General features: G+C 40.5%; 1 protein-coding gene across 9 annotated transcripts in view; it reads right to left on the bottom strand.

The window, feature by feature from the left end:
- Positions 1-1325: 1325 nt before the first annotated feature.
- The window catches only part of RASAL2 (RAS protein activator like 2), a 261261-nt gene continuing 243704 nt past the window's right edge, over positions 1326-18882 (bottom strand). For 5 of the 9 annotated variants that reach the window (XM_084789182.1, XM_084789184.1, XM_084789187.1 and 2 more), the window contains 5 exons: positions 13311-13445; positions 11488-11690; positions 9881-9968; positions 7116-7146; positions 1326-4587 (listed from right to left, as the gene is read on the bottom strand). In XM_084789182.1, the coding sequence (XP_084645308.1) occupies positions 4445-4587; positions 7116-7146; positions 9881-9968; positions 11488-11690; positions 13311-13445 (600 nt within the window). In that variant the 3' untranslated portion in view covers positions 1326-4444. The remainder of the gene's footprint in view (positions 4588-7115; positions 7147-9880; positions 9969-11487; positions 11691-13310; positions 13446-18882) is intronic. The other 4 variants (XM_084789183.1, XM_084789185.1, XM_084789189.1 and 1 more) reach the window with 1 other exon arrangement.

The following is an 18882-nucleotide window of genomic DNA, read 5'->3' as shown; positions in this document are numbered from 1 at the left end:
TTAGGAGGAGCCAGGGGATACAACTGCACTTGTTCCTTTGAACTTTGGAGCAGCCAAGAGCAGTAGATCATGTGTCTTCCTTGGGATCTTTCTGAAAGAAATTTATTCTTTCTCATGCAAATTTCATCACCCTTGTCCTTTCAAAGCTCAAAAACTTTCCTAGATGGGTCAGTGACAAGAGAATGTTCTAGAAACCATAAGTATTCAAACATAACATGGGCTTGTACTTAAGAACTTGAAACTTCCAGGCAGATCTCTCTGAGTCTGAAGCCAGCCTGGTCTACAAAGTGAATCCAGGACAGCCAGGGCTACACAGAAAAACCCTGTCTCAAAAAACCAAAAAAAGTGCTTGAAATGTCAACATTACTTGCTTTCAAGAAACAAGTATGGTCAGGTGGTAGTGGTCCACACTTTTAATCCCAGTACTTAGTACTTGGGAGGCAGAGGCAGGTGGATCTGAGTTCAAGTCCAGTCTGGTCTACAGAGTAGGTTCCAGAACAGCCAGGGCTACACTAAGAAATACTGTCTTGAAAAACCAAAACAAAAAAGCATAAATTAACAACAACAACAACAACAATGTAAGAAGGCATCCTAGATATGAGGTGGGAAGGTGACTTTTTACTGCTGAGGCAAGGAGGGGGGTTCATTACTGCTGACTTGAAAAAGCCAAGGGATATAGAAAAGAATGCCCCCTTGAACTTGCTCAATCTGTAGCAGAAGGTGGCCCCCAAAGTAGCTGAGAATGAAGTAAAGCTGTGGCCTGGACTCTGGAGTTGCTGAGTTTGCCAGTGACCTGGGTAGTCTGTGGTTCAGCCTGGGGCTCAGCCAGTCTACAGAATGAGGATATAGACTGACATAACCCTGAGGAACCAGAACTAAACCTGGGTGGAAGCAGAGCGAACATTAATGCAAACCCACTCGATGGCAGGTGTCCTCTGGAACTTAAAATACAAGACAAAACAAAAGGAAAAAACAAAATCCACAAAATACCTGCTCCCAAAGCGCTGTTCCTGAGGACACAGTGGGAGCTGGAGCTCTGGAGAGCCGCAACACATAGAAAGGAAAAACTCTATCTGCAATCCTGTTCAGCCCCACTGCCTACACTCAATGTTTACTTAAAGTAGTCTTAGAAGTGCTCCCATTTTCTTTGCTGTCCAACACCATGGCAGAGGACAGAAGCAGACCAGTGACAACACCTGAACTAAATGAAAAAGCCAGAGAAGCTGTGGTAGCCAATTGCCTCACGTTCCATCCACATAAGTGCCCAGACCAAGCAGCACACAGGAACAGGCGCTCAAGTAATGCTAGTCTCACGGGAATGTAACTTTTTGCTATTCTGGAAATTTTATTGCTCCAGTGAGTGATACAAGAGGGAAACAGGAAACCCCTTTCCTGGTCCTATGACATTGTCCTTGGTAGTGGTCAAGCCCACTTACCTGGATAAAAGCTTTGCAAGCACTTTACCTGAATACCACGTCCCACCCAACCCTGGTCTATGGTCATCCGAGAATTGCTGAAGTGTTGACAAGAACAGGGATTGCAAGATGAAGCTCTTTTAACCCATCAGCTTTTAAAAAATCATATATTTCCTCACAGCAAAACAAAACAATTTTTGTTCAGGGTAAAAGAAACCTACTTGAGGTAAAGAAACACCATATAAAATACTTGCTGCTGTTCTCTTCTAAACTCAAAAAATTAAAAATAAACTTCATAGGATTGCAACATTCTCTAAAGAAATATTCCAAAAATACTTTGTTAACATTTTGAGACAGGATCTCAAGTAGCTCAGGTTGGCCAGGAATCTTCTGAGGCAGAGGATGACCTGGAGCTCCTGATCCTCCTGCTCCCATCCCTGGAGTTCATGCTGTGCTGGGGTTTGAACCCAGGGCCTCTGGTATGCTAGGCTGGCACACTCTGCCAACTGAGCTATGCCCCAGCTCAGAATAATCTTTCTGATAGGCTAAAAAGATGAGTAGGTTCAAAGGATAATCCAAGACTTAGTATCTGGCAACAATGCTGAACTTTCAACTTCTAATTCTCTTACTTTTGTTATTATTTTACTTTTTTCTCTTCATTCATGATAATACAATGGCTAGAGGGCTTCATAATATGTCCAAATGTTTTGGATATTCAATCTTGCAATGCAGACACACTCTCTAAGAATGCTAGAGAGCATTCCCAAAATGCTAACAAGTTAAACCACATTCATCAATACATGTATTTGATCAACTTTCTGTAATCTGCAACCAGCACATGAAGATCTTCTCAATATCAATATCAAAGCAAAATGTTCCCTACACTGTATACTTCAGACCCCTGAGACTAATTATTTGACTAGGTTCTCTGTGGCAAAACTGAAGGGTTTAAGAATGAAGGAAACACTGCTAAGCTACAAACATGAAGAGATCTACGCTTACACTCCCCTCTCACTCAATACAGGGCATTACTGCAGAATCAAGAACCTTCTCTCGTAGGAAGTAATTTTAAGCACAATGTGACCTCAGCTTGGAAGGAAGAGATAAGAACTGTACGATGTTTGCTAAGGGTCAGTAGAGCTTGCAGTCTAAGGACAGTGGGATGCCCCAGTTTTCAGTGTGACTGTGAAGAAAGCCTTTATAGGTTGAGGGCTCTGGGGAGGTGGCTGAGGAGCACGCGAGCCTTGGCGGGCATGCCTGGGACTTGGTGGGAGGAGGGCTTGGCATCTTCGCCTGGGCTTCAAACAAGTAGGGCACTATACATGTTCTCCTGTTTCCTTATAAGTCAGAAACACAGACTCCATGCATACGGCTCCGTTATGTCTCCCCTCACATCCTTTGCTTAAAAAAATTCTTAAAATTTATAACTTAAAAAACAAAACAAAACATTAACTTATTTGAGAAATGCTGTTTTTTTTTCTCAACATAAAACTGTGTAAATCTTGCTTAAAGAGATTCAAGACCCTTTAAACGTTTATCTCTGTCTATCTGAGAGCATAGAAGGTATGAACATTTTTGATGTGCACATTATATGTACATATGTGTGAATATATGTATATATACTTACATATATATATATATGTATATATAGTATTTGTTTAACCTGCAGCTAACTTTCCATACCTCTGGTAATCAAGCCTGCATTGCAGATGACATGTCACACTCTAGAGAAAAGCATGGATTTTCTGTTCTTCTATTAAAGTCATTAATGACAAGCTGGGTCATTGCTGCTGAGTCTACCATAAATGAGGAATAACAACTGGAAGGCGCCATCCTCACACTCTAAAAAAGATTAACCATCATTTTTAAGGGAGATGCTTCCATTTTTAGATAGCTTCCCAAATTTTATGGAGAGGATAAACAGAAAGAGGAAGCTGGTGATGAAATTGCCCTTCCCAGATTTTCTAGTATAGTGGATAAAATCTTTATCCCAAGGAAAAACACAACTGACAAATAGGAAGAAAAATTTTCGTGGGAAATATTCAGAGACTGCTGCTCTGTTGTAGTTAGCCCTTTTCTGTGTTGAAGAAAGGGTGTTTATTCAGATGGCTTATTAGTGGCATACTTGAATAACTCTCCAGTGGAGAGGAAGCCCTGTTGGTGCTGACTGCTCCCGGCACGGGAGGAAAGGGCAGTGGACATGTGAAAGTGAAGATGGTAGACGGAGATACAAATACTTATTCTGTCAATCCTAAAGAGCAGTTAAAAAAAAGCAGGAGTAAAAATCAAAGTCTCATATCTAAAACAGGAAACTCCCATCGGCTGTAGATGGAAGAAATAAACATATTGACAGGAGTTCAAAAGAAATCATTCCTAGTCCAGTTTTGGTATAATCCACCACTTTTATCTGTGTTCTCTGAAATGGCGACTCTCCAAATCAGATTACTCTCTGACAGAACCACCTCAGTTGAGCAGTGGCATAAATTACTGTTTTTTATGGATCCAGGGTGGGGCTTTTAAACTGGCAGATGAATCCCAGAAAAAAAAAAAGTCATTCTGAAAAGGTCTTATTGCACTCCATGTGCTCCTATCCAATACGTAGTCTCTACCTACTGAACCAACAGGCTCATTTCTCACTCACACTGGCTCCTACTTTTCCTCCACTAACAACTGCAGTGCTTTCAACAACAGAAACAATAATAAAATAGTAATAATTAAAAAGGTAATCTACATTATTAACTTCCTTTTGGTATATTACAGTGATATTTCTGTACACGGCCCAGAACTAATTTCCCTATGTACATAGACACACATAGAGGGAAGGCATTGACCTTGGAAGTCTTTGCTTTATGCCCTGAAAGACAAGGTTCCTTTCTTCATTTAAGAGTTTCTCACCACACTGCCATTTGAAGCAACATTCTGTAAACCTGGAGGGTTAAAGGGCTGGGACAGCAGAGCTGGGCAACTTCCTTCTGTCTCCTGCCACAGTCTGTATTGACAACGGCCATCAGCAGCTGCTGTTTTTGAATTCACCATTCTCCGTGATGGAAAGCTTGGTGGGGTTGGTGGGGGAGATGCCATTGCGGACCTGCATGCTGTAGCGCTCCTTCACTTGCGTCAGCGCACTCATCAGTCTCGTGTTGGCTGAATCCAGAGACACGATCCGCTTTTCCTACAACACACCAATCATGGCTTTATTCGGGTTGCATGGAGGAAGCCACTTTCTTTCTTTACTGAATGAATAGTCCAGTACTTTCTTTCACAGCACAGTACACATGGTGCTCCCCAAACAAATGGAACGTCTCTGCCTCTTTCTGCACATTGGTTAGGCTCAGCTCCCTCTCCCCTTAATCTCTCTCTCTTTTTTTTTTCATTTCTGCATAACAGGACTTATTATCAACAATATGTTGAGGCATTACTATGCTGTCTTATGTAAATGATACCATGAGTCAAGCTGCCTTTATGAAGTAAGTGCTTTTGTCAAAACTGAAACACGGAAATTAGGTGGCAAAGAAAGAAGCACCAGAGGTTTCATTTCACAGAAGAGAAGTGCACGTGATCCATGGGACTCACCTCCCAAAGAGGCATAACAGTTACATCTGGAAAGAATTCACATTGTGCTCCAAATTAAAACAATACGTAGTGACAGTTTAGAGTCACCAACAAGGTGAGGATGCAAGAGCAAGAGGAGATAAGAGCAGCCAGAAGCTCAGACCAAGGAGTTGTTTGAATATGGGGAGGGGGATGTGGCTGAAAGGGGTGCTATAACATAACACATGAGAACAGACAGAGAACACAGGCTCCTAGACCCATTCCAGCTCAGTTACTCCAGGAAAGCCGCCCCATAAGGGCACTGCTTTCGTTTTACTCTTGAGTTTCAACACAAAATAAAGCAATGCTTTTGAGACAATATTTCGGAACTATGGGTTGTTGAATATTCACATGTCCACCAGAGAGGGAAGGAGGGACAAAAATGTTTTGAGGTAGGATAAAACACTATCAGTCTCACAAAAATTAGGAGAGACTTCCATCTTTAAACCACCCTAGGATTTTCCCCAACAAACATGAAGTACCTATGTTTTAGAAAATAATGACAGAGAAAGGCAATCCTGACCTATGCTCATGAATTGAGAAGAAAATAGCCCACAAGGCTTAACCCTAACATCAAATGAAGCTCTCTTTCTTGGGAGTTTCTGAGTTTTCCAGGGAGATGTGTGACAAGGTTTAGTCATGATAAGGTTCAGAGAGCGACAAGAGCTGACGCTTGCTGTGGCTCCTGCTATGAAAGGAGCAGCTCCACATGGATGGGGACCTGGCACTGCTCTGCTGGAACACACGCTGTCAGGAGCACGCCTAGTGACGGTCCTGGGTGAAGTCGAGGTAAAGCCATAGCTGACTGCAGCATCAAGCAATGCTTGCCTTTATCATCTTTCACTTTGCTGGGAATAGGAAGTGGTCTTTCTGGCAGTAGGGGTTGGTGGCCTCAGGTTCAATGTATGAAAAAACAGAAACAACCCAACTATTGCTCTTTTTATTCCTTAAGACGATCCCTGTCCTCTGGTGTAAACCTAGGTGGTAAGACATACAGAATCAGTATTACTAACTATCCACTTACTATCTAGGATTATTTTTTAAGGTGACTTGTCGCTAGGCGTGAGTAGTGATGATGGCGGACGCCTTTAATCTCAGCACTCAGGAAACAGAGGCAGGTGGATCTCTGTGATTTTTAGGCCAGCCTGGTCTACAGAGTGAGAGCTCCAGGGCAGACAGGGCTACAGAAAGAAACCCTGTCTCAAAAAACAAAAAACAAAACAAAACAAAACGAATGTGACTATTTTAAGAACAGGAAAAATTCAAAGAAAGATTTGCAATGCTTTTAAAAAATAGTAATTACTTTAAAATTATAGCTAGTGAAATTTAGTGGGAGAACCAATACAGGTCTTTTCAAAGGCAATAAGGACAGGCTAAAAAACAAGAGGTAGATTTCAAATATAATGCCCTTCCTCATAGTAAGGAATAACCTCTAAGCAGAATAAATGATAATTTAATTTTAAAAATAAATATCTGTTTCATTTTTTGTATTACATGTCTTGTGTATTATATAAGTGAAAGGTTGTATCATAACTGGTAATTTTTTAGACTAGGCAAGGAAAGCTACTTCAGTATTGGGACAAATGATAATGTCCCAATACTAAGGAACATAGCATTCTAGGGGTTCATAATAATCAAGCATTCACAAAAACAAGGCAAACCCCGACCCTACCCCCAAATCTAATTAATTGAATCTTAGAGGGGAAAAAAAAGGCCTGAGAAAGATTGTAATTATATATTGCCTACAAATAATCACCTCCCTTACTAGACACCTGAAAGTTTCTAAGCAGAGAAATTCCCTTTGTAGTTGTTTCCACCACTGCCAACTCTTAAAATAAAGCAGAAATAAAAAGAAAAACATAATAACAATAAAAAAAACCCAAAATAAAAAGCAACCTCAAACAGGAAACTGGATCTTCTAAGAGTAGAGTTCAGTTGACCAAAGTTGCTATGACATTTGATTCTGCTTGGATTAGAACACAAAGCAAGCTATCATGCCTGACAGGAAGGACTCAACCTGGGAGTGCCAGGAGCTGGAATGTGTAGGAGGCCAGTGCACTGGCCAGGGCTGGGAACTGCTCAGCTAGAGAACGGACAGGGTTTACTTGCCTGTTTGAATAATCTCATTTCCATTTATGACCTGTAATTTAACACAGTGGAGATATCACTTGCAATAGTTAACTAGGCAGCTGCTTTGTTTCTCATAGGAAGAAGCTCCTCTCTGTTCTCCATCTAGTCACATGAAGAGATATCTAGGAGTTGCAAGACCTCAAGCTTGGGGGCGAGCGGTGCCACATTTTATGGTTTGATACATATTATGTATGTAAAGATTCCTTGGTGCCATCATTGTGACCCAGGTCTGAGCTGTGAGGCTTGGGCTGGTCTGTCACTCATCCTTTTGCAGTTCTTCTAGGAAGGGACTGAGGTAAGCCTGCGCTTTGCAGCATGAGGTGACTCAAGGAGAGGGAGAAGCTGAGCTCCCCAACAAGGAGCAGGGGGCTGCCGAGAGAGATGAAAACCGTTCCGGGGTACCTGAGTGTTAAGTGTTCTGGTAAGTGCTAGAAATTAATCCTAGCACAAGAAAGTAACTTGTTCCCATTTTAGAAATATTTCTCACTACTACTGGCACTGAGACAATGCCAGGAATATAAAATTATGGGATACCCCCTAGGTAGACTATTATTTCCAAACACATCTTCATTTAAGAAATGAAGTCAAGAAGGCTATTCTGCTCCAACAACCACTCAAAAGGTAAGATTTGCTTCTACAGAAAAGAATCTGATGAAAAGTCATTCAATACAAAGAATACATAAGTATGTACAGTCTTTTGCTGTTCTGTGATTCTGTGGACCGTAAGCCAATAGCTTGGATTGAGAATGCGCCTTTGAAGACACTATTAGATCTGGAGCTGTCTTTGGTACTTGCGATTTGTGCTGTGCTATGTGCAGTGGTTTTCAAGTGTGATCCACTGGACTGTCTTGAGTATTCTTTAGGAAAGTATATTAGCCTTCATAGAGGAATTTATAATATAATAAAGCCTATGCATCAGTGGGAAACATATTACATCTAACCAACCCCAGCATGGTCTGACCCATTAGTTGAGAGTGGTCTTTATGGGTGAGTTGTCAGTGGAAGCCATTGGTTGGTTTATAGGAGGTGCCTTGGTTCCATTGAAACAGTGCAGGGAACCAAGCCATTAGAAAACCAAACTGCCATTGCCAGACTGAGCTCCGAGGATCCTGTTTCTTCTAGCTCTGAGAACTTTTGACCCCTAGTCAATCAAATTCCCTTCCTGGATTTCACCTTTAGTGACCACAACTTCTGCCTTATACTCACATCAAAACCAGGGACAGATGTAGTAAAAGTTTCCTATAAGTTAGTGATGTTCTGTCGCCAGCATTTACGCAGCACACGGTGTTGCTGGGAAGTTCCCTCTGCTTAAGATGTGTCTGTGTTACACTGGCTGTGACCTGCACTGTCTTAGCACCAACATCTCTCTGTGTGATCACTAGTAAAGCTCATGCTGCGTCACACTGTTGTACTGAGAAGTCAGAGAGCGACTTTTCAGCACTAGTTTTCTTGAAAAAATTGCTTTCTTTCTACATTGTTTCTCCTAAGCTTATGGAATCATTTTTAAAATATGATAATAATATAACACGATGTCCTTGGCGCTACTATTTTTCTCTCACTCAACTTAGGGATACTTAGAAAGAATAAAAAATAAAAATAAAAAGGGCAAGTAAAGCGATTATAGCATATATTTATTTATTTTGCCCAAAAGAGGTCAAATATCCAGAATTTGAGTCTAAAATATTTTGGGAGCCATGCACGTGAGAAAGCTTCATAGCTCACAACTAGCTTCTAATTGTAGTGAGATGCAAGACGGACAAAGCCTGTGAAGCATTCTTCCCATGGCTATGCTCCAGTGTGAAAAATAAACTCAACCTTACACTGACCTCATCAGGAAACCTGACTGTTAAAGTGCATGTGTAGGAATATGGGGGCTCCAGTATAAACTAAGAAGTAGAGTGTTCCCATTATTATTTCATAGCGCAAAGAGGAGAAATGCAAACTTGGCTACTTGTCCCCAGAGAGTGATACACTCCATGTGCTTAGATGGACCACTATCAAAACTATAATTGCCCTGTGCAATTTATTTTCATATAAGAAATAAATCATACTCTACAGTGATAAAGCAACAAGGAATTGGAAGCGTTTCCTACATGCTAGATTTTGCTCTCATCGCTGGTGTGTCCTTGTGACGGGCTCGTGGAGGCCATCATCCCTAGGTGTAGGTTATCATGAACACAAGCCTAGGTTCTAATTTCACCAACATTTTAAAAATAAAGTTTTATCCAAAGAGGCTCTCTAAGCACAGCACCAGCAGAAAAGGGCAGCCAAGCACATCCCATGCAGCAATGCCAAACCCTGAACCAAAAGAGTAACAAGTAAAGCCATCTTTCTTCTACAGCCTTATCTTTCTTCTACAATTCCTTTCCGGGGACTAAGTGTCAGTGGCAGGGGGCGTGATTGACAAGACCGTGAAGAACACAGCCAAGCCATGGTCAGTGGAGGTCACAAGCCAAATACATGCCGTATACTTTTCTAGTTACCCTCTTCAAGAATGTCCTCCTGTCTATAATAAAGGAAGCCAACTTCATCACATACACTAAATAAACAATTCTTCACACTCTAATATTAATGCTGTGCCATCATATGTTAGTCATATGGAAACTCATTTAATATTCAAAGGATAATGGCAAGAAACTTTCATTGTCAACTTTTCTACTGATTTGCCATTTGCAAGGATGAAAAACTCAAAATGTCAGCAACTAAAAAACAAGTGCTTTCTACTAAGTCCAGGACCTGCTTACCTGTGCATCAATTATTTTCTGTTTTGCATCAATAACTGCTTGCATCTCAGCATGATCCTTCTTTAGTTCCTCTTCCACAGCCATTAGCCTAGAATGTGGTAGGAAGGAGGTATCAATATTTTCAAAGACAGGGCTAGACAATACAGAGTGAAAAACTTAACACCTGTGGTTCCCAGCAGAAGCCCTCTTTTATTGCGATAACTTTTTCTTTTTTTCTCCCCCTCTCCTTTTTTCCTTGAAAGAAGACATCCTGGGTTGAATCTTTTACCTGTGGCTGGGTTCCATCACACTATATGCTCTTGAGAATAGTATTCTAGTAACCATCATTTTACTATCAGATCACCCCCTTAGCAAACATCTTAAAATAGCAGATGAACAAAAACAACAAACGAAAAACTTTAAGTTATTTACTATTGAGGGTGTACCTCACCTAGCCCAGGCTGGCCTTAAGCTTGCTATGTAGCTGATACTGGCCTTCAACTTGTGGTACTCCCATCTCTACCTCCTGAATGTGGGAATTATTACGGGCAAGCGTATTAGAAGGAGGGGCCTGGCTACAAAGCATCTACCATTACGCTCAAGTTAGAGGTAGCTACCATCTGACAGTCTCTTCCCTTGCACAGCTATGCTTCCTACAGGGCATTCTAATAGATCTCATTTTCTCCTCCATCTCAGCCCACTTATGCAGAGCTCCGCAGTTCTAACCCCATGCTCTCAGTATGAGGTAAGGCACATATTTCCAGGCTACCAAACAGCAACCTCTTTTCTGTTCCTCCCTACTTTGTCCAGAGGATATGGCAACACCACAGCTAGGGGTTGAGTCTGGAGTCCGGTGCCTGACTCAAATCCTAGGTCTCCACTGCCTATGTTACCGTGGTGTACAACTGTTGCCAGTCTCTCTATCTGTAAATAAATGATAATAATATCTGTTTCAGAGACCAGATGGAGATCAAATAAAATACTATTTACAAAGTGCTTAGAGAAGTACTCTGCAAATACAGCCAAATGGATTTCTTCTTTACTCTCCTTTTTTGGCATCTATGGTACTTTTGGGTCCTCTGGCCCTAATGACATCCACTAAGACTTCTTGCTTTGTTTTTGCTTATCTAGGAAAACTGAGTTAAATCTTAGATATTATAGATTTTGAAAACCCAATTTTCACCTAAAACTCCAAAGTAAATTTCTAGTTTTCCCCTCCTTCTAATATTGTTATGGTTAAAGAAAAAAAGCGTAAGCTGAGTGTGGTGGTGCACACCTTTAATCCCAGCACTCTGGAGGCAGAGGCAGGCGGACTGCTAAATTCAAGGCCAACTTGGTCTACAAAGTAAGTCCAGGACAGCCAAGGCTACACAGAGAAACCCTGTCTCAAAAAAAACAAAAAACAAAAAAAAACAAAAAAAACCAAAAGCCTACCTTATACTCCTGTTAAGCATATCTGGTTTAATACATGAGAGACACAGTCATTACATCTGTACTGAGTACCACAAAATATATACATACACATGTATGAGAAAACTGGGTTTTGGCTACTCTTTCGAAAGTATTTGGGTCGCCCCCACCTCTTTATACCTAACTAGAGCCAGTCGGCTCCCAGGTGGTCTTCTAACCTGCTGATGATGCTTTTCATCTGGCTGTCCTTCTCCTCCTGCTGCCTGCGCAGCCGCTCCTCACTGTCCTCCAGCCGCGCCTTGTACTCCAGCAGCAGCTTCTGCATCTGCTGCTCCTGCACCAGCAGCCTGCGCTCATACTCCTCGAGCCTCCGGCTGGACACTCGCAGGCGCTCCTTCAGTTTGCTGATTTCTTGTTCATACTGGCAAAGAGGAAGAGGCACAAATGACAGGAATGAAAAGGGTCTTTGGAAGTTACTGACAGACTTTCTAGTCAGAGAACCCCACGTGACATGGTAGACGCTTTCTGACCTGCCATGCCCTTGCTGCTACTCGGGTTATTTAAAAGTATTAGCTGGCATAAATGTTCAGGAAACACTATCACGTGTCTAAAATTACATTTGGCATTGTAAGTTGTACAGATTTATGTCCCTTTCTTCACATTAATCTACCAGCTGTTGCAAGCCACATCCAATCTGTAGTGGTACTGAATGTGAAGAAAAGGAAAATGATTATAGAGTAAGAGGCCTGACAGATGACTTAAGCTAAAAGTTAGCTGTCTACGAGAAAAAGACTTTCATGTTGTCACTTGTGCTGCAGGGTTCCTGGCATTAGGGCTCATTAGACTATCTTTACTCCACTAGAACTCACCCTTTAGACAACTCAGAGTAAAGCAACCTTTCTGTAAGCCACTAGCTTAGCTAAGTCTGTATCATGACAGAGTAGGCCATTACTGCTTTCCCTCTAATTCTAAGAGTGTGAAGTATTCAGGTCATAAGCGATGACAAGTACCCACATCTTCTCTAGACTGATTACTATTGCCTCCTGCCCTATTTTCATGATGTGGGGTTCGGAGGCTGACCTGGTACCACCTGCTGGAGTCTGCTTTCTCACTAGCCTTCTCTAAATTCTGTAACTCAGCCAGTCACTTCTCATGTACGAAAGTTCCCGTGGATGAGGTTGCTAGTGCGATGAAAAGTCAAGCTGTTCAGGCAAGGTGGGAAGTATGAGCTTCTTTATGGATGGGCCACTTACAGTCATTAGTAAAACCATGACACATGTGTGTAGTGTTCTGTAAAATGCAACTTACATAAGAACATCTCATTTAATTGGTGAAAGGACAACTAGCTACTACTTATCCACTTCTCTGCTCTAAATTTTGATGGTTAATGTAGAAAGCTGAAGACAGCTCTGAAAGACTGGGCTACATAATTATTATTTATGATTTTCTAACAAAAAAGTTAATTTCTAATGTCAATTAAATGCGATGTTAAGTTATTGCTTAATTTTTCCACTCTGTTTTTCTTTAAAACAATACTCTTAAACTCCAGAGGTGGAGGCCAGCATGGGTGTATGTGTGAGATCCTGCCTTTGAAACCAACCAACCAACCAACCAACCAACCAACCAACCAACATACCCTCCAAAATACTAGACATCTTTTAATTACAGTACAGTTAGGCAGTCTTTATTCATGAAAGGCAAAATCCCCAACAGAACAACTAAAATATAAATTGATTGTTCCCAAGATATAGACTGTCTAACCTAAATTGTGAACATCAAGACTAGAGTTTATTGAAATACTCAACATTTGCCTAAAGTGATTAGAAAGAAGGGTCAGAGTGCCAATCTGCATTAAAAACTATCATGTTTCTCCTCCTTAGCATGACATGCACTGTCCTTATATACAGAGACATTGCTGGCCTATAACGTACAGATGAGAAGGAGAGACAAAAGCCTGGGCTACACAATGAGTCCCAGGCCAGAGGTTTTGTTTTATTTTAAACCACCTATCATTTGTCAACAAAGACAAATTAGGTTCTACCTTCTCAGCATGTTTGGCTTCATCTTGATTTTGTTCAGCTTCTTCCACATCCTCTTCATATTGTCCATTGTTCAGAACCCAGGCTGCTGTCCTTTCTACTGGGGACATTGTGGCAGAGTCCACGGGTGATTGAACCTACGCCAGAGATTTTTATTACCATTTCCTAGAACATTAGTTATGCTTCATAAGACAACTATGTAACTGTGATCATTCTTAATAAAGGCTTTCAGTTTTAGGTAATAGTCCATTAATGCTAGAGCCAGAGAATATGAATTTGTATAAGGACAAAACATTCTGAATTCACATACATAACTTCCGAGAACTATTCTTTTGTTCTTATAAAGAAAGCCTTAACATTGATAATTTGCTTAGCAAAAAAAATGTCAGCTATGAAGTTAATCTACTGAAGTTAAGATGACAGAAGAGAAGAAAGGACAAGTTTAGTGTTCAGATGATGGGACGTCTGTTGAACCAGATCGTCACGGACTAAAGAACTGACTGATGCTAAGCAAGCTCACGGATGTACACAGAATGTCAATACTGAGCTTTTACAGTAACCATTTAGAGACAGAAAAGTGGTGATATTTATGACTCTTGTAGAACACTGACTTCCTGGTGTGTTAGGACCATTCAAGAGTCTGTGTTTTAGGGAAGAAACTTTGTTAGTTTTGTTTGTTTGTTTACTTAGCTGTGCTAGATATGGAACTTAGGGCTCTGCATATGCTCTAGGCAAGTGTTCTACTATTAAACTCTGTCCTCAGTGCTACATAAGAAAGTTTATTAAGAACAAATAAAGTTTGTTAAGATTAAATTATAAATTCCTCTAATAGTCTAAGCCTCTAAAGCATGTTTCTATCTAGTTAGGTTAGCAAGATAAATGCTCCTTTCTCATACACACACACACACACACACACACACACACACACACACACACACACATATATACTGTGTTAAAAATATTCTAGTCTTGAGAAATAATTCTGCCACTAAGTAGTTAAAACAATCTCTTAAATTCTATTTTCCTCATCTACTGAATAGAGATGTTGCCACTGTTACCATTGCCTTTACCTACCTGATCATCTCACAGGGAGATTTGAGGATTGGTAAATGTTTTTTGGCAACTTAAGAGTGTTAATTGCTAGGTTGCTAGAGACGGGAAGAAAATGCATACATGTTCTATATGTGTGTATTAGGATGAGGGAAGATGAAGAGAGGAAGGTGTATGTTTGTGTGTGTGTGTGAAAAATTTGTATGTTTGTGCTAGCTTTTTATAATTAAAATGGATTTATATTTTTGAGGAATAACTCAAAATTTCATAATCAAAGAGAATTTTTTTCCTATGCCTAGCTATGTGCTTTAAGAAACTTTATAACACTCTATAGACTAGAACTCATTTAAACTATAAATAAAAGAGGACTTTTGATGACTGTGATGGTCAGACGGTGTGATGAAGAACCTGTCTGCAGAGATGGGTTGTAAGAGGCTTTATAAGTACACACAGGACTAATATAGGGTGTCCTAAAGGTTTGAAGGATAACTTGAATCAGTAAGAATGGCTTTATGGAGAGCTGGAGAGATGGCTCAGAGGTTAAGAGCACTGGTTGCTTTTCCAAAGGTCCTGAGTTCAATTCCCAGCAACCACATGGTGGATCATAACCATCTATAATGACATGTAGTGCCCTCTTCTGGTGTACGTGCAGGCAAAACACTGTGTATATAATAAATAAGTAAATCTTATGAGTAATCCCAGCATTCAGGGAGGCAGAGGCAGAGGCAAGCGGATCACTGTGAATTCAAGGCTAGCCTGGTCTAGGAAGTGAGTTTAGGAAGGCTACAAAGAGAAAACCTGTCTCAAAAAAAAAAAAAATCATGAGTAGAAAATAATATTGAGTAAATTATAAGTAGTGACTGTACTGGAGTAGAAGAAAATAAAGGAAAATTTGGGTCAAACTATTAGAATATGTGCATTACATGAAAATAGAAATTGTCTTTTATAGTTTTTCACTTAAAAATATTTATTTACTTAATGTGTATGTATGTTTGCCTTTTTAAGTCTGTGTGCCTATACAAGCTCTCAGGAGGAAAAAAAAAAAAAAAAAAGAGGGCGAGGAGAGAACTGAATTCCCAGGAATTGGAGTTATAGGTGTTGTGAGCTGCCACACAGGTGCTGAGAATCCAGTCTGGGTCCTCTGCAGGAGCAGCAGTAAGTGTTCCTAACCATGGATTTATCTTTCCAGCCCTGTTACCTGTTTAGATTTTTGGTCTCACATGTGCTGGTCTTTTCAATTACATCACCAAACTAATAACACCACATCAGACAATTTTTCTGAACAACAGTGACTAATTCAACACACAAGAGATGCTCAATAAAATTGTGTATATGAACACTGAGATCTCTTTAGAATTCACTGATTTGAAATAATGCATTGCTAAGAGGACATTGTTCTTCCCTTAGTTCTTTGGAAGAGCATCAAAGGCTTTTCACTAACAATCTTCCCATCTCCTTTTAATAAGCTGAATATATATAAAAACTTATTATCTCTAAATTCACAGTCAAGGAAATGGAGGAAAGAGGCTGATAAGTGGTTCAGATTTCATCTTGCTTAGCCACAGGAAAAAAATTATATTTACTTGACTTTTAAGAGGTCATGAAGAAAATGAAGGGTGAAATGACAGGAAAAGAGGATCTTCTATCATCTGTGAGTTGATGCTGTGTAGGTTTCCCCTGGGGGAAAAATGCTCTAGGGCAAAAGCTCCTGACAACAGTTTCACCGGTACTACCGTTAGTCACAGCCTGGTTCTGCTGGGCCAGCTCCCAGCTCCTTGCCAGTGTTTACTATATATACAAACAACACTTGTTGGTTTCAGTTTCTTCATAGTCTAAAATAAGTTCTCATATAAGAATAACCAGTCTGGTATCAACACCAAAGTAAGTGAACTCTGAGAATTCTTGAAGAGTTTGGCTAGAAGTCTCAACAAATCCAAGTGTGAAAATTACAGCATAATACTGGAGGGCTTGTCACATGCCTATTTAAAAGGCCTCTTCAAATTCAAATTTCTGACATACTAAGTCAAAACAACTCATAAATTTAAAATAAATAAAGTCTATTATTTATACAAGAAACACGATATGTAAAAAGCATAAAAGAGAAGAAATGGGAGAGGGGGGAAAAAGCAATCTAGACAGAGGATCAAAAAGGTCAAAGTATTCAGAATCTCCTGAAAAGCACTGTTTCTTAGTAAAGTATTTCACTAGGATTTTATTTCCTTCCTACTCAATATTTGAGCAGAATGAAGCCAGTTACACTGCCAACAAAGGCCTCTCCTTTGTGCTAAGACACAAACGGAATTTGCATGGACAAAGCCACTGAAAATTATAGCTGCCTACAAAGAAATCTCCACAAAGAAATCCTCTAGGTTGGGAGAAAGGAAAAAGAAATTCCCTAACATAATTTGCAATTAAAATATGTAGAAGAATCTGCCTTTAAAATGTGCTGATTATACAGAAGTTCAGAGGCCTTGTGAGATGAAAAACACAAGAAATAAAAAGAAGAAAAGAGTAACAACAAGCTAAAAAAACCAAAACAACAACAACAACAACAACAACAAACCCCAAAACCCATTTACTTATTGGGTAGAAAAAGCCAGTGTAGAAAATTCATGGACTTGAGCAACCAGAACACTAGGTTTCAACTTCTGTGATAGTGGCTATGATTACCAGCAGGGTATAAATGAAGAAGAATGTTTTACATCTGTATTAGGCCATAACACTGTTGCCGTGCTCCAGTTTATGCCAGGATAGCCATTCCCTAATTCATCACTAGGGTGATAGAAAAACTGAAATGCAAATGTTCCTGGAGATGATACACACCTCCTACCGCCTGTCTATCTAGGCACTATTATATCCACTTGTGGAAGCATACGGTTTGTCCTTGTATGACAGGTGTTTTATTTTTCTATAGAAAAAATGTCGCCAATAGCAACTGGTTTTAGGCAAATGCACAAGAATTAAAAGCACAGATATGACATGATAGAACTCCATGACAGAGGAAAGGAAAATGGATAGGCAGGAGTAAAAAGAGAAAAAAATTAAAGCATGTTTTTGAAAGAAAAGTTTATTTAATAACTATAAGGGGCAGCTGGGTGGGAAATAGCAAGAGTACTGCCTGCCCAGAGAAGTAAATTTTAACTTTCCCTTTCTTTTAGGGCTGAACCTAACCAGTGTCCTTATCACTGAGAACCTTTCTACTTCTATCTCATCCTCTGGCTGCCCTTAGCTCTCAGGGGAATGTTTGCTAATAAAAGGGCCAGGGGCAAGTCTGGTTCCTGTATTTGAAGTGTTGGTCAGTAGGATCCCACAGACCCCAGCACAACATCAGAGGCATTGACACTGCTCTTGGTTTCCCTCCAGAACTTGAAAGATAATTTATTGCTGAGGACACCACACACTTGAGTTACAGGACAATCAAGCTGATACTGACCTGGAAGCTTCATCCCTTCATAGGAACTAGCTTTCGGAGTACAGGAAGGTTCTATGCATGCTACTGGGGGAGAATAATAATCAGTGGCCTTCTCGGCTGTGAACCCTGTGAACACCTGGTCTGGCAAGGTATGTATGTCTAAGGAGACTCTAAACTCTGACTGAACTTAAAGCATGCTCCACAGGCAGAGCTCATGCTTGGTACTATTAACTGGGTCAAAACCCCATCACTGGTTAGGTGATAGGTCTTAGGGGACAACCTAATATAATTCTGCTACATGAACACAGTATGAAACGGAAGCCCCTAAGTTTCCTTTACACCACTGGATTAGTGCATCTCAACCCTACTGAGAGAAGCTGTTTTCTGCAGTGATGATTAGTACGGAGAAGCACAGCTGGTCATTGGGTAGAGAGTAAAGACTTGGGAGTGCTCAGCTCTGAATAGGACATCTGCAGCCCACACCTCCTCCCTTCAAGGGGTAGAAAGGATGGAACTAATAGAGCTGTTTTGTGACACTAATGTCCATTATTTGCTGGGCATGACAGAACCACCACACTATAACTCATAGCAGGTTTGAGTGTATGAATAAGATCAAACCAGCCAAAATCCCAACATGGACAGGGGAAGGGATCACGAAGTCCTACAATTAGCTGAGAAGCCACTGGACCTGACTGCTGCGCGGGGAGGGGAATAAGCTGACTTTAGGGATGCTTTTCCTCAAAAACTACCCATGCCCAGTAGGTAGTCCCGAACCTATGCACATACATAGATAGCCGAAGTGGACTCTATAAAAAAAGATTTTTTTTAAAGAGAGTGAGCACATGAAACTGGGATAGAAAGTGGTGTTGGAGAGCAAGGGAGGAGCTGGAGGGGGAGGCATATGATTGGATTTGAGCAAAACACATTATATGCAAATTCTCAAAGAATATAAATATTCAAGGCAAGTATAGTAGTGCAAGGCTGTATTTTCAGCACCAGGGAGGCAGAGAGAGGCTAATTTCTGTGAGTTGAAGGCCAGCCAGGTGTTTACTCAGTGAGACCCTGCCTCCAAAAATAAACAAGCAAAATAAATAAATAAATAAATAAAAATA

This window comes from Acomys minous, assembly GCF_964271855.1.
Source record: "Acomys minous genome assembly, chromosome: 1".
Lineage (NCBI taxonomy): Eukaryota > Metazoa > Chordata > Mammalia > Rodentia > Muridae > Acomys > Acomys minous.
The sequence above is the reverse complement of the archived record's forward strand: the minus strand, read 5'-3'. Positions and strand labels throughout refer to the sequence as shown.